The sequence below is a fragment of the Cupressus sempervirens genome, chromosome 3 (assembly GCF_028749045.1).
Source record: "Cupressus sempervirens isolate cs-2001-9-10 chromosome 3, ASM2874904v1, whole genome shotgun sequence".
Classification (NCBI taxonomy): Eukaryota; Viridiplantae; Streptophyta; class Pinopsida; order Cupressales; family Cupressaceae; genus Cupressus; species Cupressus sempervirens.
Genome location: NC_143120.1, coordinates 384,588,826 through 384,614,754, shown reverse-complemented (window position 1 = coordinate 384,614,754; position 25,929 = coordinate 384,588,826). Strand labels below are relative to the sequence as shown.

The window sequence follows — 25,929 nt, the reverse complement described above, 5'->3', positions numbered from 1 at the left end:
ACACTTACCTATTTCAAATGAGTTGAGAAGTCTTGCTATGGATTCCTTCATACTCTCAAACCAAGCCTATGGCCTCCCCAAAGTGATTGTGTCCTTCATGGCCTTTGTCCCTGCTGGTTGCAAACCTATGGCTGCTTGTTTTCTTTACCCTTTTTTGTCACAGCTAGCAATTAGAAGACCTTTTAGCGTTAAATGAAAAAGAAAAAAAATGTCGGAAATAATTTTAGTCTTCTATGTTTTTTGCAAGTCAAAAACGCTAGGCCACTGGCACGAGTCAGCATGCTCAGACTCTGTGAGTTTTGGCATAACTCGCTGACTTGCCACGTCAGGGGAGTCATTCCCAAAACTCCCTGAGTCAGAAAAGCTTGGTCAGCCTGGCTCTGCTAGTCAACTTGGCGACCTCACCTGACTCGCAGCGAGTTTGGGATCTTTGGTTTTGACACCACTGTACTAGCTAAAGGAAAATGGAATTAAGGATCAGTATGTGATTGTTAGTTGGCTTATTTATTCTCAGTATCCCAATGAAATTAAGTTACTGCTATGGTACTTTTACTGATAAAAAAAGAAAAGTTAAAGCTACAGTAAACTAAAGGAAAGAAACTTCATATCAGAAAGACTATAATGTTCTGTAAAAACATCTATTCTAGATGGACAATTGGACTGAATAAAAGCGAAGAATGCACTCGAAACAATTGCTGAAATAGAAAAATTTAGAAATAAAATTGAAGGAAAAAATTACAAAGTTGGAGAAAAATTGATAGAAAAATACCTCAAACTTGGTACTTCATCAAGGTGATGGATTCTGGAAGACAGAGCAGCAATGTAAATGAAGTGCCATACAACAGCCTGAGTAGCTCGGGCTTTAGAAACTATTGATGTTGTAAAGAAAATTGCATTTTCCAATGCTAAAGGAAGAATATATAGTAAGAGCATCAAATATTCACAGCACAAAATGAGCAAACCTTTTTGATAAACCTGCGCTAAAGAGTAAAGCTGCCAAACAGAAATCTGATTTGGACCATACGTTGACAGAGACAGTAAATGATGCAATGGGGGGCCAAGAATGTCAAGGTAGTGGGATTCTAGGCATCAAAAATGTAAATTTTATAAGAAAATAGAGACAAAAGATCAGCATAAAAATTGAATTATTTGAGCTTAGGACCACTTCCTACATTAGCTTCAGCTGAGGCTTGACCAATAGATATAGCCTTTTCCCCTGAGTAGGAAAATGAATCTATTCCATTATCCTTACTTTGTGCTTCCACTACATAGAGTTTGCAAGGATTCCAACAGTTCTAGAGGCAGGAACAGATGTAGAACCTGATTTGATCTATGGGCCATAATTGTACAGCTACAAACCATGATAGAACAATGTTTTTAAGAAAACAACATACTTTAATGATGTTTTAAGCGAGAGCTGATAATAGTTGAGTTATGAGGTTAGTTGGCACATTGACTGTTTTGCGAAACTGTTGCACGTGCTCCTATTTTTATATATGTGCATACAGTGTCAAATTATTTCAAGCTCACTTGATCTAGACTAGTTCTATGACTAACGATGGACAGGCGTGCATGTGGGTTACCATGTACAGTAGGAATAAGTTAATCAATATGGACATTCTATTTCATTTATTATGTTGCTATCCTATATGATGTGGATGTCATAAATTCTCATAAAATCATTGTGCTCACCTGTATTCTATTTTCTTACAATTCAGATCTTCAAGAGAAAAATAAGTTAGTATTATCACCACAAGATTTCCTCTGCTCTCTCTTTCATTTCAATACAGCCAAAGCATTGAAAGATTTTAACATCTGCATAGACTAATAGATGCCTTCTATTCACTTTTGGTTGCCCTTTTTTTGATTTGTTTTTAAGAATATTGTGAGAATGATTATTCTGAATGCAGAGGGCCTTTTTGGATTTAGAATATATGGGCTAAAGTGCTAAACTGATATGATATTTGTTTTCCATCGAAAATATATTCTTTATGTCCTTTTATAGCCATCCTCAAAACTAAATTTTATATTGCTTCTGCTGCATCAGTCACATTGGAAACTGGCAAAGTTGCTATTGGCATAACCCACAGTACAGATGGCAGGTTTGAAATCAACGTTGGCCGAATGAATGATAGATTAAGTCAGAAAATTCAATCAGATTTTTTATTGATGGCAACTGGTGGCTGTCAACAGGTTTGCGCAATGATCCTATAAAGAAATCCTTTTCTTTTAACAAAATTGTTTTAATTTAGCACTTATTCTCTGATGCAGTGTTTTTGGTTTTCTATTTACTTATGGACATTCACCTTCTGCAAAATGCAGGCTTGGGGTCTTGCTGTTCAACTGGGTCATACAGTACTAGAGCCTAGACCAAGTTTATTTACTTTTAAAATTAAAGATCCAAGTCTCAACAAATTAGCAGGGGTATATATGTTATGCCAGTTCATCAATTGTTGTCCTTTTCAGCTGATATTATTGTTGTATTTTTGATTCTTACATAAGTTTTTCTGGTTATGAAAGTCAAAAAAATATGTCAACGCCTAAACATCTAGAACTTCATGTTCAATTCGAAAGTGATTTCATTTATTTCAGTACCGGTTTTCAGTTGAAAGGTTAAGAAAATATCTCAGGAGTTGCACTGCAAATAACATCCTTCTTTGGCCTAGATATCAGCAATAAAAAGTCCACCAAAGTAAGTTAGTGACATGCATCTGTTTGCATCATGTTGTTATTTTACATTCAGATGGGCTGTTCTCGTGCAAGAATGGAACATTGGAAGACAGTGAAGCTCTATGAAATTTATCAGTAAGCCCCTAAGTCCAGATGGTAGTAGGCACCTGTCAGGCACTGGGAAAGGTTGCATAACATGATGTAGCATCAGTGTTACTGCATTGGTGGAATTTGTTGCAAGATCAGCATACATTTTCTAGATCCACACTTATTTTCTTTCTCTTCGAGCATCCACTTTTATACATAGGACATGCAGATCTCAACTTTAGGGGATTCTTACAGGGATAGAAGACCATAGCCTCTATAAAAAAACATTTTAGAATATATACATATCAGTAGACCTTATCAGTTGAAGCAGTTTGAATATTTTTGTTAAGGTCTTCATACTCAACAATGATTTTTAATCATGTAGGAATCTTTATATATAGTGCAGGGATCCTTATTTATAATATATGTTGTGGGAAATCCTATTTATAGAACATATTTGAAACAAAATCCTGCCTAGAAACTTCTGGAAATCATTCCTGCACCATTTCCTTCATTGGAATAATTTGTGGACTAATGTATTAAGCAACCCTTCAAACCTTGCTTCCCTTGTCATGATGATGATGAAGTACAGAAAACACAAGGGCAGAATGAACAGGGGAACATCATCTATTATTTATTATAAATCATGAGGGGTTGGTGGTTTAGGGTAGCTATAAATAATTTTTTAGCAGTAAAATTTATTTACTCTGTTATTTGTCAAGGGGCATCTGGATGGTTGCAGTCCTGAAAGAAGATTTGTCATATTGTAAAGAGCTCTTCTCATATTGATATCCACTTTTGGAGTTGTATTGTACTGTTTTATGTATATTTCTATAGCCAATTAGTGTCCATGGGTTTCTTATGGAATGGAAATAATTAGGGATTGATTTACTCTAGTCCAGTTGGTCTTGTGAATTCTATGTGCATAAACTAAATATTCTCCCTTGAAATGGAACAAAGAGTAATTTATTTCTTTTCTGTACGACCAGGCATTATCTTTTAGCTTTATTTTCCTTTCCTGGGTTTATTATGTTTTATCCCATTTGATTCCATCTTTAGCACACTTTCTGCCCTAAATCAAATCCAAAAAGATCTTTTATCCACTTCTTATCTAGGTCAATTATGGATTAAGGATGAATTGGGCATTAGTGCAAATGCATTTCGGCCCTTGGGATGGATCAGTGTGGTTAGTGTTTTAAGAAGTTAGAATGTGTAGTCTACATCATTCAAATCAATCCCTTTGATTCAGTCTTTGTTTCGTTGACTAATTTGGTACATGAATATATCATATTGTATTTGGATTTGATGATTTTAATTTACTAGGTAACCTTTTCAAGAGTGCGTGCAAAACTGAAACTTCCAAATGTGAAAGGCAATACCCCTCAATTAGTACAGGTATTCAATCATTCAGTTTGAATTACATGGCATTAACCTCTATTTGTTTGGTTTTGAAAAAAAAAGTATCCAATTTCAGCAATATTTCTTTCTTTCCTTATCTGCAATAGGTTGGCCCTTTGTTGATTACTCATTGGGGTTTCAGTGGACCAGTGATTCTTCGTTTGTCTGCTTGGGCTGCACGCCTATTATTCTCCACAAAGTATCAAGGCAAGTGCATAATTTTTGATGAGGACATAATAAGAACATTCTTAATTTCTTTCTAGGAAAGTTTTATAATACCAGTTGCTGAAATATAATATTGGCTTCTATGTGGGTTTTTAGTATTACTTGTGGATTGGAGAGTTTCTATAAAGTAGGGATTTATTCTGAATATTGCGATTTCAAAAATTTCATTTGTAAGCCCTAATTATTAGCTAGTTTGTTTTCTGCCTTTATAATTATTGGTTGTCACTATTTTTGGTAAAGTTTACCATTGAGATAGTTAACTCTTCTATATATCACTTGGATGACATTTATAATATTATCGCACAGTACTGCTTAATTAAATATCTAGTGTTGACACTTGCCTGACTGGAATGTAAAAATTGCAGTTGAATAATGAATATTTTTAATGTTATATTTTTTTTTTCCACGAGAGAGAAGGAAGGAGGGGCAAGCAAAAGGCAAGGGGGGGGAAAGGGAAGGTGTGTGACTGAAAAGATAATAATGTAATTATACATTTCTGTCTTTAGGATAGCATAGACAATTTTGGTAAAATCCTGATTTTCTATTTTATAATTTCTGTCTAATATATATAACAACTTCTCTAAATTGTTAAAGGGTCATTTCACATGTAATGGGATCCTAGGCAACAAAGAAGGGGTATGTGATGATTAAGGTTGCTTTTGCACTGGTTTTATCTACACCATCACTGAAAATATTGCAAGTCCTGATGATCCCTGTTACTGCCCTGATCAGGGTGACTCCCCATCATATGTTTTTAAAGTATTACTAGCTGAAAATTATTACCACAATTCAACATTGGCATCGAATCTGTATAAAAATGTGCTTCCAAACTTTATCAAAAGTTTTATGCCACCTCCAAAACTGCGATTTATTCTTTCCAAACTTTTAATTTCATTTTAAATTATTTATCATACTCTACTGGATTCACTTGGAATTTAGGTTACCATAAAATTGTACGTCCATTTATTGTAAAAAAACTATAAATATATTTTCCCAATCTCAGTTAATGCCTTGTGGACAATGTTTCTATTTCCCTAAACTAATGCACATTTTGATGATCTTGAAAAGGGTCTTAGCATTGAGTTATATAATATTATCACAGTTGACATCAACAAAAGTTAAAGCATAACATTCATCAACTTATCTTGATTTTAACATTTTGTTGCCTTTTTAGTTGTTGCACTTATCATAGGGCATGTGTCCAATGATTTGTGCTGCAATGAGTTCTCAACTATGATATTGACAACTATACAATTTCAGTGACTAGAAATTTTGTTGATGATCCAGTCTAGGCGAGTAATAAATAATTAGATAAGTAATTAGTAGACTTGTTAAGAAGTCAGTTGTACTAAAGGGTTATGACAATTGGTATTCTTAACCAACTGGAGTGCTATATGCAGGGATTTCTAGAACTACAAGAGATATGTTGTTATTGATGTTAATGTAAGACTTTGGTAAAATCAATAAAAGTAATATTCTACCATTTGAATGTGTCGCGTGTTTGTTATGGTATTGGCTTTCATGTTGTTCCTCATGTATTGGTAGAAATTGCTGCATGTCATTAGTATGTGGTTACAGTGACAATATTACTTTCATATTTGGCATATTACATTTCTAGTGTCGTTGCCTAGTACAAGCCTGGAGGTCTCCACGTGACAAGTGAAAGGATGAAGGTATAATGGGTCGCACTTTTGACCAACAAGTAGTGATAACGGACACTGATGTTTAGGAGGAAGTGATCCAAGAGGATCAACTGATGTAGGACCTCATTCAGGAGTGGGACATAGCAGTAGACTAGTACATATAGTGGGAGGTAGAGCAAGGGGCTCTCCCCACTAGTACAGTACGGGCCAAACTCATGGTGAATGAAGCTTTGTATGATCTCTAGTGAAGTCTATTGTTTTAACTACCATGTAGGCTTGTGGAAGTAGGAGAAGAGGGAGAGGCAATCAAAAGAGAACAATGAAGACAACAAATACTACAACAATACCAAGACAGGAGCAGGTGGGAGGAGGAACCTTCTGACACAAATAGGCGTTGTGCGGTAATTGCAACAATTAATGCCCCTCCTGCTGAATTAAGGACATGAGGCGCTATAGGGAGACACAACTAGTGGAAAATGAAGTTGGAGTGAGATAATCCCAATGAATTCAACAACAAATAGAGAGACGACACAAGTTGCAATGCCTTTTGAAAGGGTCCCTCAACCCTTACAAACCTAGTGAGGACCATACAAAGGGGTTGTCACTTGGTAGTGTTGTCAAGGCGGAGTTGCTACTAGGTACCACACCGAATGAAGTAGAAATAGGTAGTTTGGAGAAGTGAGTCACATGGTACAGAGCCATTCGTGCACTCAACATTCGAGACCAATATCATAAAGCAAATATTGTAGGCCACTGTACTAGTAAGGGTAGTGGACTTACTAGAAATGCTACCCCAATTAAGAATGGCAATCTCCAACATGGAGGAGAATAATAACAGCCCAAAGAAGGACAAGGGCATGGGAGGAGAAGGGGGAAGAATACTCAATCCACAAAAGGAACCCCACCTCCACAACTGATGTTGTTCATAGTTGGAACGGGAAGGACTTATGCCATAGTAGAAATTGAAATCATGGGTCATAAGCTCTGCAACACCATTGTCGATGGAGGCTCCGAGGTAAACGTACTTCCCAAGGAGACATGGAAGGCTTGGGGAAAATCGACATTATGGTTGCCAACCTTCCATTTGGTAGGTGCAGACCAAAATGGTATAAAGCTGCTTGGAACATTGGTGGCTCAGAAAGTAACTCTGGCGACACAACAATTCCTTCTAGATTTTGTAGTCGTCACACTAGAAAGTAAGGGGTATGGTGCTGAACTCGGTAGAGAATGGCTCATGACGACAAAGGCCAACCCTAATTGGAAGAAGAACATGTTATCCATTGAAAGTGAAGGAACGAAACATGTAGACTTGCAAAGCCAAAGAATAAGCCAAGAATTGGCATTAGACTTAGAGTCGAAGGAAGGAGAGTACAATGAAGAAGGATAAAACTGGATGAGGAAGACGTACTAAGACTAGTTAGTTGCTAGGAGGACAAATCGAGCTCCCATAATGGGTTATTCCATTGGTAGATGGAGGATTATGAGATATTTGAACTAGGTGCCACATGTTGGAAATTGTTTACCGTATGGATTAATTAAGCAACGCACACAAACAAAGAATACGAACATGAACAGCAACCAGCAGAACTCTTATTATTATTCGCATATGCCAACAATACATTATGCTTTTTCTCCTATGGTATTGATCCCATGAATACAATGCTTCCCGGAGGGGTTATAAATACTTTCCGACGAACCTTCCCGAAGGTATCCGTCGGCTAAGTACATTATACCCGTTACAAACTGTTTTCCTGTCGGCTACATAACAAGACTTTTACCGAAGGAACCCGTCGGCCGATACACAATTTCTACCGACAACATCATTCCCCCCAAAAAAAAAAAGTCGTCTCCCGACGACTATTACAAAATCTTTGAGACAAATCAACAACCAAAATATAATGACTGACCCAACACTGTCACCTTAGCCAATCTGACATCTGACCCTGATAGCCACCTGTGCCGCTTTCTGCCTTCCAATGCCGAGTACACTGAACCAAGTGTCGCTGCACTGCCTCCAACTGGATGATCAGCTCCTCCCGAGCTCTCTACACATCCACCAAGACAGCCTCACAGCCAACACCTGCTCCCACTGCCTCTGGTACACAGAAGGTCCATGCCTGCAGCAACTTCAATTCTTCTCAATTGGTCAGACTCCCACGATTGATATCCGCAACGACTGGGGGTCCAGGGGGCAACGCCCCCGGCGGGGTTGAGGGGTAGCGCCCTCGCGGGGTCCTGAAAACCCCACTCTTCAAAATTTGTAATCTTGCAATCCAAATCCCTACACATGATATGCTTGGAAAATCCGTACAATCACCTCGCATTCCTAGCTGCAATTTCCGTACGCTGCTTTTCTTTAAAAATCCATACAAAAAAAGGCTCTAAAATCCGTATGCTTAATATATGTGCTTTAAAATCCGTACAAAACACAAGCTTATAACAAGCCGTACGGTATCTTCCTCTAAAAATCCGTACAGCAGCCTCTTGAGAGCTCGTACAATTAATTTATTTGAAAAGTCGTACACCATTCTTCAAACATTGAGAACCGTACGACAATTTTTTTTCCTGTGAAATCCGTATGGTGCTTGTGGAAACCGTACAATGCCCCTTACTATGAAATCCGTACCGTTGCAATAAAATCCGTACGGTGGTGATGAAATCCGTACGGTGGCTTTAAAAACCGTACTACAACATGAAATCCGTACATTCTTAAAAAATCCTACTGCAATTTGGATTGTCTCGCCAATGGAAAACTGTACGGCAACATAAAATCCATACCTTGCTATGGAAAACCATACGGAAGCACAAAATGCGTACCTTGCTGATGGAAATCCGTACGGTAACATGAAATCCGTACGTTGCTGATGGAAACTATACGGTGCTTCTTCAAAATCTGTACTTTAGTTCTGGAAAACCGTACGGTGCTCTTCAAAATCTGTACTTTAGTTTCAAAATCCGTACTTCACTTCTGAAAAACCGTACGGTACTTCAAAATCCGTACGGTGCTTTCCAGAAACCGTACGGTGCTTTACTTCTCTCTTTTTTTTTTTTTTTTTTTTGAAAATCTCACTTCTGGAACAATTATCTACAATATTTACATATATACAGTACTTACAGTTTCTCTCAGTTATTCGTCCATGGGGGTGCGTTACTTCTTTCATTGCAGACATTCAACTTCGACCTCTTCACTACATCGAATACTTCCTTTCGGTCTAGCATCCACTGTTTTATTGCTCTGTTATTGCTTACTTCCCTCATCTGGTATGGCCCGACCCATTTAATTTTGAACTTGCCTGGTTTGATCTCATTCCGATCGTCGTACAACACCCACTGTCCGAGTGGAAACCTGCTACGCTTGTTCTGTGTCATCTCCATATCGCCCAGTTTGTTCCCGAAGTCCCGTACCATGGACTTCGTCAGCTGCCCCTTCTGTCCATCAATAACACTTTCACTCCGTACTGCTGCAACTTTTATTAGACCCTTTCGCTTTGTTTCCTGTGCAGACCATATCGTGTGCCTTCGTTGCTGCCAGTACCTTTCTGTTATATTTGTGGTTCGACATAATACTTTCTTCCTGCGCAATCGTACAGTAGAATCTTTCCTTCTTTTCGGTTCGTACTGTATGTTCTGTCCTTCAGCTTCAGTCATATCCGCGTTTTCTTCTTCGGCTTCTTTATGTTGCTTCGAACACTCATTTCTTCCTTCGGCTTCTCCATGTTCCTTCAGACACTCATTTCTTCCTTCGGCTTCTCCATGTTCCTTCAGACACTCATTTCTTCCTTCGGCTTCTCCATGTTCCTTCAGACATTCATTTCCTTCGTCGGCTTCTCTGTGTTCCTTCAGACATTAATTTCTTCCTTTCTTACCTTCGTCGATCCTTAGCATATTACAACTTGGAAAGAGCTCATAATCCTCTATCTGCCAGTGGTAAAGACCATTTACTGAATCCAGATCATCATCTCCTTCCAATCGTAGGACTCCCTCCTGATCGGGTTCCATACTCTGCCTCCTCTCATCATCTTCTCCTTCGGAATCTGATGATAGAGCTTCTTCTCCAACCATCTGAGTGTGTAGATCGATGGCATACTTTCGGCCTTTGCTTTCGAGTGATAAAGTATTTTTCTTCCAATCGTGCTTTGCCTTGGCTTGTATCAGCCACCCCCAGCCCAGAATGGCATCATATCCCCTCTGCTTCAGTGGGATTACGACAAAGTCCAACAGGAACGGTTGTGTTCCAATCGTCACTGGTTGTGCTGTCAGGACTCCCAATGGCTTGATTCCATGTTGATCGGCCATTAGCAGCTGGAATGTAGGCGGCCATAATGTCGGCTGTCCCAACTTTTTCCAAGTGTCTTCAGGCAACACATTGACACCGGACCCTCCGTCCACAATTGTTTCTGTCAATACAGTCCCGAGAATTCCCATTTCGACGACTGCTGGATGGCGTTCGGATGAGAGGGCTAACAACATTAGATCTTCTGCACTTGCGCCACTTTCCTTCTCCTTTTTGTGTACTGTACTTGCTCCACTTTCTTGCTTCCTTCCATGTTCTCCTGGTAGTTGAGCAGCGGGAACAATGTTTGTGAGTGCCGATCGGAGCTGAGGCATAGTGAGCAACAGATCACTTATCCTGACAGGTATCTCGGCTTGCAAAATTTGCCGGACAATGTTCTGTTCTGCGCAGTTCCGTACGGAAGTACTCGGCGTGTCCTTCAGGTGTGTCGTTTCTGCCTGTGTTGCTTTCTGGATTTCTGCCCTTGCTTCCTCCAGTCTCCTCTTTTCTTCTGCTGGGTCAGGATAAAGCTTCGCTTGCTTCCGAGTGATGGCCAGAACTTCTTCCTCGTCTGTTCCTACAGTAATCAGATTTACTCCGGACTTTGGGCACTTGGTATCATCATGATCACCAGGTCCACACCAGCGGCATAGTAACTTCGGTGTATTTGTTGTGGTGCATTTGCGGGCGAAGTGACCCCACAGATTGCATGCGCGGCATTGAACAATTGGCCGACCATTTGCATCATACTGAATTCGACTCCTTTCGCCATTATTGTTGTTGCTGGTATTGTTGTTATTTTGACCGTGCCGGTTGTTTCGGTATCCACCCGATGTGGCACCTTCCGTAGTGGTGTTCCCGTTCCCTCCGGACGGGGAGGCCTCCTGTGTCAGGAACACTTGCTGCGGTGTTCTTGTTTTCAAATTGAAAGGGCATTCCTTTATTGAGTGTCCCATAATTTGGCAGATCTCGCAAAATTGCTCTTTCGGGCAGGACCCCTTCGTATGGCCTTCTTTCTTACATTCCGTGCACCATAGGTCATTACCCTTAGGTTCCTTGTTCATGTTCTTGAATTCCTTCATCATCCGAAGCATGTCTTTCTGAAGGGCACGAACCTTCTTGTTGCTTCCTTCGTCATCGTTGCTATCATTTCCGGAGGATGCATCGTCATCTGAATCGGACGAGCTGGTCTTCTTCTTCTTCTTTGTCTTCTGATCACTTTCGAGGTTCATTGCTCGGTTGTAAGCTTCATTGTATGTGGATGGCGGCACGATCTTCATCTTTTTCCGCAGCTTCGGGTGAAGGCCTTCAATGAACCATCGTTTCTGTAACCCGTCAGCTGGTTTATTCTCCATCTTACTGATTAAGTCCTTCAACCTCCTGGCAAAGACCCGTACAGTTTCATTCTTCTTTTGCTTGGTATTGAATATCTCTGCGACAATTTCGTTGTCATCTCGCAAAAGTTGAAATTCTGCGATGAACTCCTTCTTAATGTTATCCCAACTATTCAATTTCTGTGGATCGGTATCAGTAAACCAATCAATGGCAACACCCCGTAGGGTTGCGGGAAATTGTCGGATCCATTCGTTTGTATCTGTTATGCCATTCGCCCTCCAGATCGTTTCACATGTTTTACAATGTCGAATGGGATCAGCTGCTTCATCACCATCAAATTTAGGCAATTTTTCCTTCGAACCTGCCATTATTACTGTATGTCGAGGGTTTTGTTGTGTACCTGCGCTGTTTTGCACTCCCACGCTGTTTTGAACACCCGCGCTGTTCTGAACACCCGCGCTGTTCTGGACACCCGCACAGTTTTCTGCTTCCGCGCTGTTTTCAACACCCGCGCTGTTTTCTGCTTCCGCGCTGTTTTCAACACCCGCGCAGTTTTCTGCTTCCGCGCTGTTTGGTGAAGAAGAGGGTTTGTCAACCGTAGCTGTCCGTTCCGGAAGTATATCTCGGACGAAGAGGTCACTCCACGCTCGTGCTCCTTCTGCACTCCGAGCCGTGCGAGTCGATCTGCTTCCGTCAGGATTCTCTTCCCGTGGCGTATGCAGGTTCAGAAACTCCTCCCTCGCTTCTTCCACCAAATCAAGCCGTTGTCGAGTCTCCTTCAACAATCCTTCCGCACTCTTGCTTCCGTCGGAAATCTTCTGAAACCTCCTTCGACGCTCTATCTGCTGAGCCAAAATTAAATTTTCCTGCGCAACGCGTATGTCATCTTTTTCCTTTAGCTTACTCTTGTCTTTGTTCAACTGATTCGGCATTTAATTCATCTCCGCCTGCCTGCGTGCCAGATCCATCGGGCAACGGCGCCAAATGTTTACCGTATGGATTAATTAAGCAACGTACACAGGAAATCGATACGAACACCGAACAACAAATAGCAGAACTCTTATTATTATTCGCATATGCCAACAGTACATTATGCTTTTTCTCCTATGGTATTGATCCCATGAATACAATGCTTCCCGAAGGGGTTATAAATACTTTCCGACGAACCTTCCCGAAGGTATCCGTCGGCTAAGTACATTATACCCGTTACAAACTGTTTTCCTGTCGGCTACATAACAAGACTTTTACCGAAGGAACCCGTCGGCCGATACACAATTTCTACCGACGACAGAAATAACAAAGATGGAGGAGGACGGGCACACATACTCAACATAATACAAGGAGTATAGGGAAGGGGTTGCCAAGGTGGATGACACTTTGACCTATTGATTCGAGAAAGATGAGGAAGTGAAGTATTAAGAACCAAGTATAGAAAAAGTAAATCTAAGTGAGCAGGAAGACTTGAGGGGGATCCAGTTGGGGGATGATTGGGATCCCATACTAAAGGCGACGACATTCAAAATATTTCTCCAACATAAAGATGCATTTGCTTTGACATTCAAAGACTTGAAGGGGGTCTCACTCGAATTGTGTATCCACAAGACACCCCTAGTGCTATGAGCAAGATTGGTAGAGAAAATGTCATACTATATGAATAAGAACTATGTGGCTAAGGTATAGGAGGAAATTGCCAAAATGCTAAAGGCTGGAATTATTTTTAAAGCACAAACAAGTGAGTGGGTGCTACCAATTGTCATCTTGCTAAAGAAGGAAGCAAACTAGACTAGGATTTGTATAGACTTATGATGCCTCAATGCGTTGACAATTAAAGATCTGTTTCCAATTCCACTTATTGATAGCATACTAGAAGAGGTGGCTAGACATCAAATATACTCATTAATGGAAGAATTTGTTACCTATGACCAGACCAATATTGCGGAGGAAGATAAGATAAAGATGACCTTTTCGGTAGAAGAGGGAGTGTATGCATATATTAGGATGCCATTCATCTTATGCAATGCCTTTGCCACCTTTCAAAGGATTATACTCCACATCTTTGACAAAATATAGATACGAAATTTTAAAGCAGTTTTGGATGATTGGTTAATTTCTTGTGTGAAGAAAACACACCTCACTACATTGTGTGAATGAATGGAACGATGCTAGAGGGCACGCTCGTCACTCAACCCTAAAAATTACTAGTTCATGGTCCCACAAGGCAAACTACTAGGTCACATTGTTTGTAAGGAGGGGTTGAATATTGACCCAGATAAAATAAAAGTAATTATTGAAATGGAGAATCTGGAAGATTTAATAAGGGTCAAGTCTTTTTTGGGCCATGTGGGATGCTATCCATGGTTTATCAAAGGGCTTTAGAGATCTCTTTACCACTAGAGAAACTCACACAAAAGGGTGAACCATTTACATGGGGAGTGGAACAAGTGATTGCATTCAAAGAATTGAAGTCAAGGTCAGTAAGTGCATCAATCCATGTCTACTAAGATTGGAACAAGGAACTTTATGTACATGTGGATGCTTCCAACTACACCATCAGGGCTACTGTGGCCCAAGTAGGCATAGGACATCTGGACCATCCAATTTATTTCGCTAGCCAACTATTTTCAAAAGCGGAAAGGAAATACAACACTACAAAAAGCTTAGTACTAGGTATGGTCTATGTGGTTCAAAAAGTATGACATTATATTCTAGCCACACCCTTCACCTTCTATGTAGACCACCAAGCCATGACATAACAAGTGAATAAGCCAATACTACAAGGGTCGGGTCAACAAATGACTACTTTTACTTCCAAAATTCAAGCTTACTATAATTGTGCGGCTCAGCAAGAGCCATGTTACTATTAGAGTAAAATCTCTCTAATTTTTTTTCTCTCTTTCGTAGATTTACTTCTATTTTTAATGTTCACCTCTTTTATGTTTCCATATTCTCTCTTTGTTCAAAATGGTATCTTTCTCTTTCTCTCTTTTGAATGTTTCTATTTCTCTCTCTTTGTTCATTATAGAAACATTCTTGTGTCTAAATGTAGATATAGATTATTTATGATCTTTATTTAATAACACATTCATTAGTTTATCATAATATGGTATTAGAGCTATTTTTTTGAAAAATATTAATTTCATTATTGAAATTTCATGAGTTGTTTTCGAAATAGGTTTTGAAAATCTTTAATTTCTTCATAACATTTTTAGCATGGTTACCGGGAGACCCGTCTCCCCCCTAAAAGTCGCATCTCGGAGACTTTTCGCGTCTCAGGAGACCTCAAAAAAGGTTGGAGATTGATGAAGTCTCTTGAAGTCTCCCAGTCTCCTAAACCAAAAAGTGAAGTCTCCCTCAAGTCTCCTGATAAAATATAGATGTAAAATGTAATATTAAATAATTTTATATATTTTAGCCCTCATTTTAATGTTTTTAATGCAAAAATTAAGACCACCAATAATTTAAATGATTAAATCATTTAAAATATTTTATTTAATAAATTAATAATTTCAAAAACATTAGAACCATTTTTAAAAAATTATTTTTATTCGACAATTTAAATGATTAAATCATTTAAAATATTTTTGGAGAGATGATTTTTTGGAGAGCATGATAGCTGAAGACCTTGAGATGGATGATCACAACCTTGTGGAGTAGATGATAGTACCATCGATATACTAATAGTCTAATACTAGATATATTTCTGTTTTTTGTTTATTGTACAAAGTGTTCATTTTTGTTTGCATATCGGCAATTCAGCATCAAACTATAATTTTTTGAATTTAAAATTTGAATATGTAATGATAATCTTAGCGATTATCAATCTGATATGATAGTGATCATATGCAATATTCGAAAAACAAATGTCTATGAGATACAATATTTTGATCATGTGAGTTTTGAAATCTTTGACTCTATGAGTCTATTTTAATTTTTAATGTGACATTACTATTATTATTTACTTTAGTCTTACACTTTTACTATTTTCAAATTTTGTATTTACTTTTAGTATTAGACTCTTTAAACTATTAAAAAAAATAAAAATAAAAATTTGCCGTCTCCAAGTACCCCTGTCTCCTATTTGAAAAATTGCCGTACCGGTACCAGTACCGGAGACCTCAAAGTCTCCCCGTCTCCCGGTGACCTTGATTTTTAGTCATTAGATTTTCAACATCCTTTGCTTGGGTGTATTCAAAAACTTCGTTTGCAAGGGAATCCACTCTATATATTCTGCAATAATGATATGTGGTGGCATAGACTGTAGAAGGACGAGTGTCATCATTGTCATATTTCAAAATAGGTTTTGAAATTCATTAACTTCTTCATGAAATTTTGACACATTAGAATTTCAATATCCTTTCCCTGGGTGTGTTCAAAATTTTTGTTTTTAGGGATATTTTGTAAAATTCGTCTAGAGTTTTTGCATTTTTTTTCTCTAGGCAGCTTTTCTTTTGCAGCATGTGTCATTTGCCTTTCCTTTCTTGCGCGACCAACCTTCTTTGGAAAAGAACCATCTTTTTGGTGTTTTTGGCCTCTATTTGACGTTATTTTGTGAGCTTGTTTTTTTGCAATATAGTGTCCTTTTTTGGGGGGCATTTTCGACCTATCTTTTTGTGCACATCTTCTACAAATGGCAACGTCTAGGGTGTTTTAAACCCTCTAGATCTCTTATTTTTGTCCATTTTTCATTTTCCACAACTTTTTTACACTCAAATCTACCATTTTTTGGGTTTTTAAAAAATGGCCAGCGTTTCTTTCGAAACTCTCAGATTATTTGTTGTTTTGAGATTTTTTTTTGCAGATTTGTGGTGGGTTTTTGTAGATCTTAAATGAGTCAGACTCTGTTTTCTCTGGGTGCATCATTTTTCGTGCCTCAATTTTTCATAGAGTGGATTCAGAATCTAATTTCAGATTCTTTCTGGGTTTTTTGAGCTCTCTTTTAGGTCTCCTTTCATTTTTTCTAGGTCTTTTATCAATCTGCCTTGAAGTTTGTGCCTTTTCAAATATTCTCATTTTTTGCATGCAAAATGTGTCATGGCATCTCTCACCAATCTTCTCTTGGAAGGCAATTATTGATTCAATGGAAAGAACTACACCTTGAAGCAGAGAATGATGACGATCTTCAAGTATCGTCTCCTTGAGGTGGTTGTTTTGGGTATTGACATTCATCCTACTATAGTGTCTATGCCACAACAAAACATTATTGCATAACATACAGAGAGGATTCCCCTACAAATATTTTGTTCTGAAGTTACATTGAAAATAAAGGTAGGGTATTAGAGATAAATCTCTCTAATTTTCTTTCTCTCTCTTCTGTGGATTTACTTCTATTTGTAATGGTCACTCTTCTTCCATGTTTCCATATTCTCACTTTGTTTAATATGGAAATTTTCTCTCTCTCTCTCTCTCTCTTCAAAATGTTTCTGTCTCTCTCGTTGTTCCTTACAATAACTCATTCATTATTTTTGTTCGCATGAATGCAGATGAAATTCCTATGGGGGAGTATCCCAACATTGTTGGGGCATTTGAGAGATTGTTAACATGATTGTATGCTACATTCATGACTGTGTTTGTCATTGGTGTCAACATACTTATGATTTTGTGAAGACTATCAAAGCAGTAGATAGAGATTGAGATCGTGAGGTTCGAGGACTAGAGATGAGGAAAAGCGCAATTGAGCATATGTTCTACAGAAAAGATGAAGATAATCGACGGTTATTCGATTTTTTTTGAAGATAGAGTTCTTGCAGAGTTCCTAAGAAGCTATTCTTGGTAATTGGATTATATCGCCTAACAAAGATAGAATTTGGTTAAGCGCAATTAGAGAGAGGAAGAAGACATGACAAAGATGGCTCGGTTGATTGTGCTAACTTTGAGCTTGCATTTGTGAAGATTTGTACAGACTGTGCATCGACAGTGTTATGTAATTATAAAAAATTGTATTGTAACATATATTGTATTATCTTAGTGTGATCCTATATTAATAGTAAACTGAGAAAGCATCAAGGCCAACTCAATTAATTAGTTTGAGGACTTGGTATAAAGGAAAGTTATTTTCCTTTTGGTTAAGTGTTGTAAGTGGTTATGAAAGCAATTGTAAGAAAAGTTTGTGTAATGCAAGTGAATGAACCTAGATGTGAGATCCAATGAATTTGATATTGAGTATCTTGAGATCAGAGGAGTGTTTGGTGCGGATAAGGCACAACGAGTTGAGAGAGAATTTGCAATTGGCAAAGAGATAGCAGTGGAAAGTTGTTTATTGGTATTATTCTACAAAGGATAATACAAAGGCCAGTTGGACAATGAGTTCTGTGGTCTTGCCCTTGAAGTGGTTTGAATAGTGGGTCCTTTTGCATTCCACAACTCCTAACAAATATTTGAAGTTTCCAAACAGGGACTAATATGTACTGAATGAATTTCATTGACTCCTAATAGGGTCCATCCTCTTACAGGGAACTTATATATTAGTACATCATTTTGTGGGTACCATCCCCACCCCCACCGAAGTTTTCCCTCGAATCAAGGGTTTCCCTAGTTAACAAATTTGGTGTTATTGTGTATGGTGATCTTGCTATGGTTGTTGCACTTATTGATTACATGTTTAAGGTTTAATAAGGTTGATAAAAGTTGTTTTTATTGGATAACTGATAATAGCTACGAGAGCTCAATTATCAAGAATAAAATTGGGTAAGCCGATAGAAGGTGCGAATGAAGACTTTTGTGATACTCACCTCTTCCAAACAACTGTTCTATCATGGTACATACACATTCACAGGTACTTCTCAACAACCTTGTTTCCACCTTAGATGCCACTATGTGTACAAAGGAAATTGGATTTAAGAAGCAAGACAATCCAACTCATCCAAGGATTACTTTAGAAGATGGGACTCGACCGCGTATTTTGTTGGTGTGTTATGGAAGAAGAAATCCCCAACATGCTATGAGAGTCACATGAAGGCTTCGAAAGAGAAAACATGGGCCATGATGCCACAACCTTGAAGGTGTTGTTGGCTGTATTTGTGGTGGCCAACAATGCATATGGATGCAAAGGAATGGGTATTGGGATGTGACACATGCCAGCGGATGGGAAAACGTCTCAAAAGAGACTTTATGCCCCTGTTTCCTTTACAACCTTGGGAATTGTTCGAAAGATGAGGGATAGATTTTGTGGGGCCACTTAAAATGAGTACAAGCTGATGTTAAAGGTGCATTATGGAGGCCACATAATATCTAAGTAATTGGGTAGAAGCTTGGGTATTCGCAGACAACTCGACAAAAAGTACTACTTGATTCTTGTATGAACAAATTGTCACTAGATTTGGATCTCGATATCGATCACCAATAATAGGGGAGTACACTTTGTAAACTAAGTGATCTGGAATATGACCACGGAGTTCTTAATATTCTACTATTTGTCGAGCCTGTACTACCTGTGAGCCAATGGGCCATCTGAACCAGTAACAAAATACTAGTTCAGTTCTATGCAAGACAAGTTGGGTAGGACATTGGGAAGAGAAACTACCTGAATAACATTGGGCGTATTGGACGACCTTTAAGGCAACAACTAGGCATACATCGTGCTAATTAATGTATAGCCATGAGGCAGCTGTACTAGTAGAGTACACTGTATCTAGCCTTAGAGTGGTAGTGGAAAAAAAATAGGAGGGATGTTGATAGTCTAAAGGAATCATTAATCAATCTAGTAGAATTAGAGGATAGATGAATGACGATGCAATGGGCCATGTAGGTATCCCAATGCTGGAGGAAATTTTGACACAATAAACATCTCTGCAGAATGTACTTTCTGTTAGGGTAGTTGGCTCTTAAATATAATAAATGGAAGAAAGTCAAACCGTATAAATCCAAAGTTTTTTTGTTAGGACCCTACAATATAAGAGAAGTGGGAGACAATCGGATTGTAAATCTATCAACATTGGATGGCAGACCTATAAAGGAATTTGCAAACATGTCAAAACTGAAAGTTTACCAAGAAAGGAAGATTCACGTTGTGGGGATCAACATGTTAGGGTATGCCACTAAGGGTGATTGAATGATTAGCCACCGAGTGATAAAAGAAGATCGAGTAATAATTCAAGAACCTTACAGGCCAGAAGAGAACTAGAAGAAGCCAAAAATATATCCCAGAGAACAATTAGTAAGGAATCATGTCGAAGGAATAGTCATTCTAAGAGTGCACAAACATCTTACACATGATTCATCTAAAAAAGGAGAATTTTTCCATCTCTTCCAAGACGTGTTACATCGGGCATTGACATCATTGCTCCAATTGTTCATGTTACATCTATATGAATTTGCTTATAAACATGCAAGGTATTGCAAGTTGCTTAAAAAAGGTAGCTATTTTGTTGAGCCAGTAAATGGTTTCATCTAAAAAATTGCATTATCAACTAGTTTTAATTAGTTAGTTTTTTTTCTTTGTTTTTAATATGCGCACTTGCACAAGTTTGTCTTATTTTTAACTAGGTTTTATTTGTGTTGGTCGAGTTAGTTTCTTTTTATTTTTGGTCACCTGACTCTATAGCTCGATGGAGTGGATGAAGGCACTGAGAGAACTGGATTCTATGCCACTCATTGTTTCTAAAAACAAATGAATGACATTCTCTAGATAGAGCCAATTGTTGTCTAAGATTACGAAACTTTTCCAATTGAGTTTAGCATTTCTCTAAGATAATTCACCATTTGATTGGCCAAGATTGATTAATCAAATTTTCCCAATTCATATAATGAATTCTTTTACTAAAGTTTCTCTTCAAGTCTTATTTTCCTTTTTAGATTGTTAGCCTGTACTTGATTTTTGAGGCCTTCAAAGTCCGTTTTGTGTATTTGAGTGTTTGTTTAGATTGTTTTAATCTTTTTCGTTCCTTCAATCTCTTGCTTGTGATCATACCTTCCATTCGAGATATCTTGGGGTTTAAACATAGTTGTTAGTCAAAAGATATTAAGTGCCCAAAGAGTGGGTTCTCCAACCTCAACTGCATATTTAAAATCTTGACCTTATATTTTAATGTTGAGTTGCACTTTTTTGAAAAATATAACTTAAATTCATTGTATATTATGTTTTTAAGTTACTTTATGACTTTTTAATTTATCACTTAAGTGACTTTAGCACTTTATAGTCTAATTTGATGTTGAGATTTACTTTAATGTTTTAATTCAAAACATTTAAGTGAAATATCACTTTTTGAATATTTTACACATGATATGTATTTCTAAATTTCTACACACGCTAAAATTTAGTTCTGATTACAAAGGTTTTGTACAATTACATAAACATTTTACATCTTAATTTAGTTCATGCATATAGAGATCATGTTCATTATGTGCCAAAAGAATAGATAATGTCCTTGTATTATTCATAATAACAATGCAATTGACATTTACAATCATTGAACAATGAAATGACTTAAAAGGTGAAAGTAAAATTTCTCTCACACAATTGACTGTGAGAGTAGCCCCTAGACTGCTGCTACAAGTTCTGACTTTTTGAAAATAAATAACATGATAGAATTAAAGAACAAGGAGAGGGTGATAGGCACCAGTCATTGCCTGTAATGACTGGTTGAGTTGTTCCTTCTCTTTCCCGCTTGATTGCTGTCCCGCATCACGATCCCTCCAAGCTTCCAAATCCTGCATGATAAGAGGGAAAATGTTAGATCCAATGGGTCTAAGCAATGCTATATCTCACCTTTCTATCACTTTCAAATTCCTAAGATGCTACGCATTTTCATGAAATAAGAACGCATACCAGCAACAAAGGAAGCAAGCAATCATATTAAACTCTTTATTACTAATGTGTTTGTTCATTGTGCATCGTCCTGTTTCTAACAGATACACAGATATAATAGTAGGCTCCCACAAGGGTTTTTGACCCTGACGTACTTATTAGATCACCTTTCTTTCACCTTTGTTTCATGGAAAAACCTTCATTTTCTTCCATTATAGCGGCGCTACAGATAAAGACAATGAAAGAAATGAATGGCTTTTACTTCCAGCAGCAATGAGATAACACGAAAGTCCAGATTTGAGCTACAAAATGTCATCACATAGGTCTCGTATGCTCTTAGAAGCTTCTTCTTTTGATCGGCATTTGTGAGAAATGTTTTGTTTTAATTTTCCTAAAGTCTACTTTTCCTATCCTGTGGATGTCCCCTAGGAATGCGAAATGCGGTCTTTCAAAACTTTACCTTTTATAACATATATGGAATGCCAAATATTCTTGGCTAGGCTTGTCAAAGGTAGAACGAATGTTTTAATTGAATCATTTTTAAATATTTATTTACTATTTATTTTTTACATTTATATTTTTATGTATTGATTATATTAATGAGATTATTAAGTGATGGTTTTGGAGTCACTTTAATAATGTCATCAATCTAATCAATATGTTAAAAAATAATAATAATAACTAATATAATAAATATTTTCATCTTTCGTACTTATATCACTTATTAATAATATTACATAGTCTATAATTTATTTCTTTTTAATATATGTTATCAATTGTATTAATAATGTTATTGAGTGATATCACTTAATAATATCATTAATACAATAATTATATATATTATAAATAAATAAACAAATAAAGAATTATGGATTATGTATTATTATTATTAATCTGATATAAGTATCAAAAGTTTTTATGATTCATTTATCTAATTAATATTTTAATATTGACTAGATAAATAATTACTAATTAATGATGATAAAAGACTAAGATATTTTCTTTAGCTTTAAAAGTCAGTGCAAGGTATTTTGGCAGAGTTATTGGTCAGTAGAGTTATTGCATTTTGAGGACTTTTTTTGAGATATTTTGAGGGTTAAGATTACATTTATGGGGAGCAATTATGATGATATTATCAGGCCATGATTTTTGGACCATTTATACACCTTTTTGAAGTCTTTTTATGGGCTCAAAAAGGGCCTTTTTGACTAAGCTCGCCCAAGGAGTGGGTGTTTTGCATTTATGATGCAGTTGGCTGTAAAAGACATAGGTATGAGCTTGAGGCTCTTTTGTAAGAGGTTCTAGAGTTTTGATTATGCAGAGGAGATTTTCGTGACATTCTTGTGTCCTTGGTATTTTCTGCATCTTTTGTGATTCAATTCTGAAATACTTGATATATGTATTGAGTCATTTAGTAAATAGTTTTTGACTTTGGATATCCAACATTAATCCTTTCTGTTATTGTGTGTGAGTAATATTTGATTGATAAAATGTTATGTGAGTTTTAGGATTCCTTTTCATTCTATCTCAGTTGTCACCTAGTTGCGATTGTACTTTTGTTTGTAGGTTATAATTTGTGTTCTTCCATTTTGGGACTATTACGTGAATGTTTTCATGTTTTCCTTAACTCTCATTTTCAGGACCTTATTATACAGTATTAATGCAAGCTAGTATAAGATCTAAGCGTGGGTCAACAAGGGGAGTTTCACTGTTTTGTTAACAGTCATATCTTCAGTATTCTTAAGTTTTTGGTGTATCACCTTTCAGCTAGTTTCAGTTTTAAGTTTCTTTTTGCATCTTTCTCCTTTTTCCTATCAAGTTCAGTTTGTTTTAAGTTACAAAAGCTTAGGTGATTATACAATAAGAACCGGCCTATAACTCGAAGATTCATACCTATTAATGGTATACCCACTACCTAGGAGTGTTTCCATGTTTCTCACAGTGGCTGAGTTTTAGGACTCAGTCAGGGTGCAACTTTTAGAGATAACAACTTTGGCATGCTCAGTGGGACAGTTCTTTTGACCAAACTCTTTTAAAACTGATTTTACAACAGTTTTATTGATATTTTTGCTGATTTTGATATGTTCTCAGTAAAAAAAAAGACCTATTTAGAGGTTATTTTGCTGCATATCTGGCAACTTAGTCTGATGGTTATGAAGAGTAGTGCTGTATGAGACAAATTGAGACTTGAAGCTCAATTTTTTTTGAGTATTTGGAGCTTTCTTCACCAAAAAAAAGAGGGAGAACACTTCAGAGAACTCCTCCTTCAAGAAGAAATCAGAGTATGCGACCTGGTATAGGAGATAGACTGTTGTTGTCCTACGGAAGATGAAGGAAACTTTCAAACAAAGAGGTTAGAAGGCATTCAGCCTCACCATCTTTAAGAATAGGGTCGTTTTCTTTATTTTCTGCATCTTTTTCAGCAGCACAAAATATTACACATTCAGCAAGTGTTGTTGGAACAGTTTCAAATCAGGATGTACTTGTACCACCAACAACAATGGCAAGGCAGTTTGCCTTTGTGCCTTTTAATCAAGGCAGCCCCTTAAATCTTGCTCAACATGATGGTATTCCTCGAGCAGCATTAAAAAGTTTACCAGAATATACAGGACAAGGGCAAACCACAACATTAGAGCATATTAGAGATGTGGCAACCCTGTGTTATGCCCATCATATCACGTAAGATAATGTAGCAGGAAGATTGCTAGCAGTCTCTTTGAGGAGGAAAGCACTTCAATGGTTTAGAGGACTAAACATGGGTTCTATCACCACGTGGAATGACTTAGGAGATGCTTTGAGAAGAAAGTTTGAAGATAAATTAGACTATTTGTCCTTGGTGGAGCAGTTGACTACTATCAAAAGAGCCCCTCAAGAACAAATGACCAATTTCAACATGAGGTTCCAAAGAACTTGGAATAGAATTCCAATTCAAGTCAAACCTTCAGCTGAACATGCTTATTTGTATTCTCTAAAGAGCCTAAACAGTGATATATCAGTTTTAATTCAGTCTACGGGAGGAATCTCACTACCACAATCATATGACTTAGCTGTGAGGGTAGAAAATTACCTAATTCAAGCAGGAAAGATAGCCCCTAGACCTCCTATGACTTACTTTCCTGATATCCAACCAAATATGCCCCTCATCATTCCTCCTTTTTCAACATTACCTGTTGTTCCAGCATTACAGAGTGCTGCGACAAATGATTCAACTATTGTCGGGCCATCTCAAGAGTTGCAAGAGATTAAAAGTAGTCAGCAAAAAATGGAAAATATTTGGTAGACTATAGGGAATGAGTTGGTAAGCATCAAGAGGCAACAATACCAAGGACGACTACCTTACCAACAACAAAATCAAGGTGGAAATCCATATTACCAACAACAGATAGGAGGACAACAACAACAGAATCAAGGTGTGAGGCCACCTTATCAGAATAACTATCAAGGGAACAGACAAAATGTGAACCCAAGGCCTTTTGAAACATATGCACCAACACCTTTGAATGCTATCAAGGACATAGTACTAGTCCAAAATAATTTAGCTGCTAAATATGAATAGTGCTATCCATGTAATCAACCGCATAATCAGGCAACATGTTCTAATGGGGTCATCAATCAAGCATTGATGGTCCAAAATGCTGCAAGTACACAACCATAAGTAGTTGGGGATGCAATGGAGCAACAATATGATTCAACTCTAATTAGTACTGCTTTTGTTAATTGGCAAAGAGAGGAGTTTTGTGGGCTTAATGGTGATACACCAATTGCAACTTATACTAGAGCAAACAAAAGAGCTCTTGAAATAGAGCAAGCGGCAAATAAAGGTAAAGAACCTGCAATCAATGAGACACCATTCAACCAAGCACATATCTCACAAAGCAATCCTATCTTCCCAACTAAAGAGAAGCCGCAGCCACAATCAAATCAGGCTGATGTCAAGGCGTATCCCAAGATATTTCCACCTATGCCTTACAACATAGTGGACAACATGAAAAAGGTTGATGTCACAATGTCTGTGTGGAATTCATTGGCCATTCCAGGGCAAACCGATTTGTTGAAGATGACTCTTTCTGAAGAGAAGATTCCTATGCAAGTGGCTGATGAGAACCCCAAGGTGGTTTTGACAAGTGTCATTCTAGAGGTTGCTTCTCAAGACAGCAATAAAATTCAAGGTAAGAACGTGAAACCACCTCCTTTTTACGTATCTTTGATCATTGGAGATAAGTTAGTGCATAATTGTATGGTAGATAGTGGAGCTACCAGTTCTGTAATGCCAAAGAAGATAGTTGATCAGCTGGGCTTGGTTTATCAGTCTTTAGAGAAGGGGGTAGTGCAGTTGGATGGTTCCACTGTTAAGATTTTAGGAGTTGTTAAGGATGTCAATTTGACACTCCATGCATGCCCCAACTTCTCTATCCCTCAAGATATCTTTGTAATTGATCTTCCTTTGTATTTTCCCTTTTGTTTATTAAGAGAATTTACAACAAAAATAGGAGGATACCATTCCTCAAATTGGTCTCACATGCTGTTTATAACCTGTTATGGGACCAAAGTGACCA

At 37.6% G+C, this 25,929-nt stretch overlaps 1 protein-coding gene across 7 annotated transcripts in view; it reads left to right on the top strand.

Moving 5' to 3' along the window:
- LOC149566619 (FAD/NAD(P)-binding oxidoreductase family protein) overlaps positions 1 to 25,929 on the top strand; it is a 333,421-nt gene that overhangs the window by 148,402 nt on the left and 159,090 nt on the right. For all 7 annotated transcript variants that reach the window (XM_089819921.1, XM_089819916.1, XM_089819920.1 and 4 more), the window contains 4 exons: positions 2,048 to 2,193; positions 2,323 to 2,424; positions 4,081 to 4,152; positions 4,263 to 4,362. In XM_089819921.1, the coding sequence (XP_089676047.1) occupies positions 2,048 to 2,193; positions 2,323 to 2,424; positions 4,081 to 4,152; positions 4,263 to 4,362 (420 nt within the window). The remainder of the gene's footprint in view (positions 1 to 2,047; positions 2,194 to 2,322; positions 2,425 to 4,080; positions 4,153 to 4,262; positions 4,363 to 25,929) is intronic.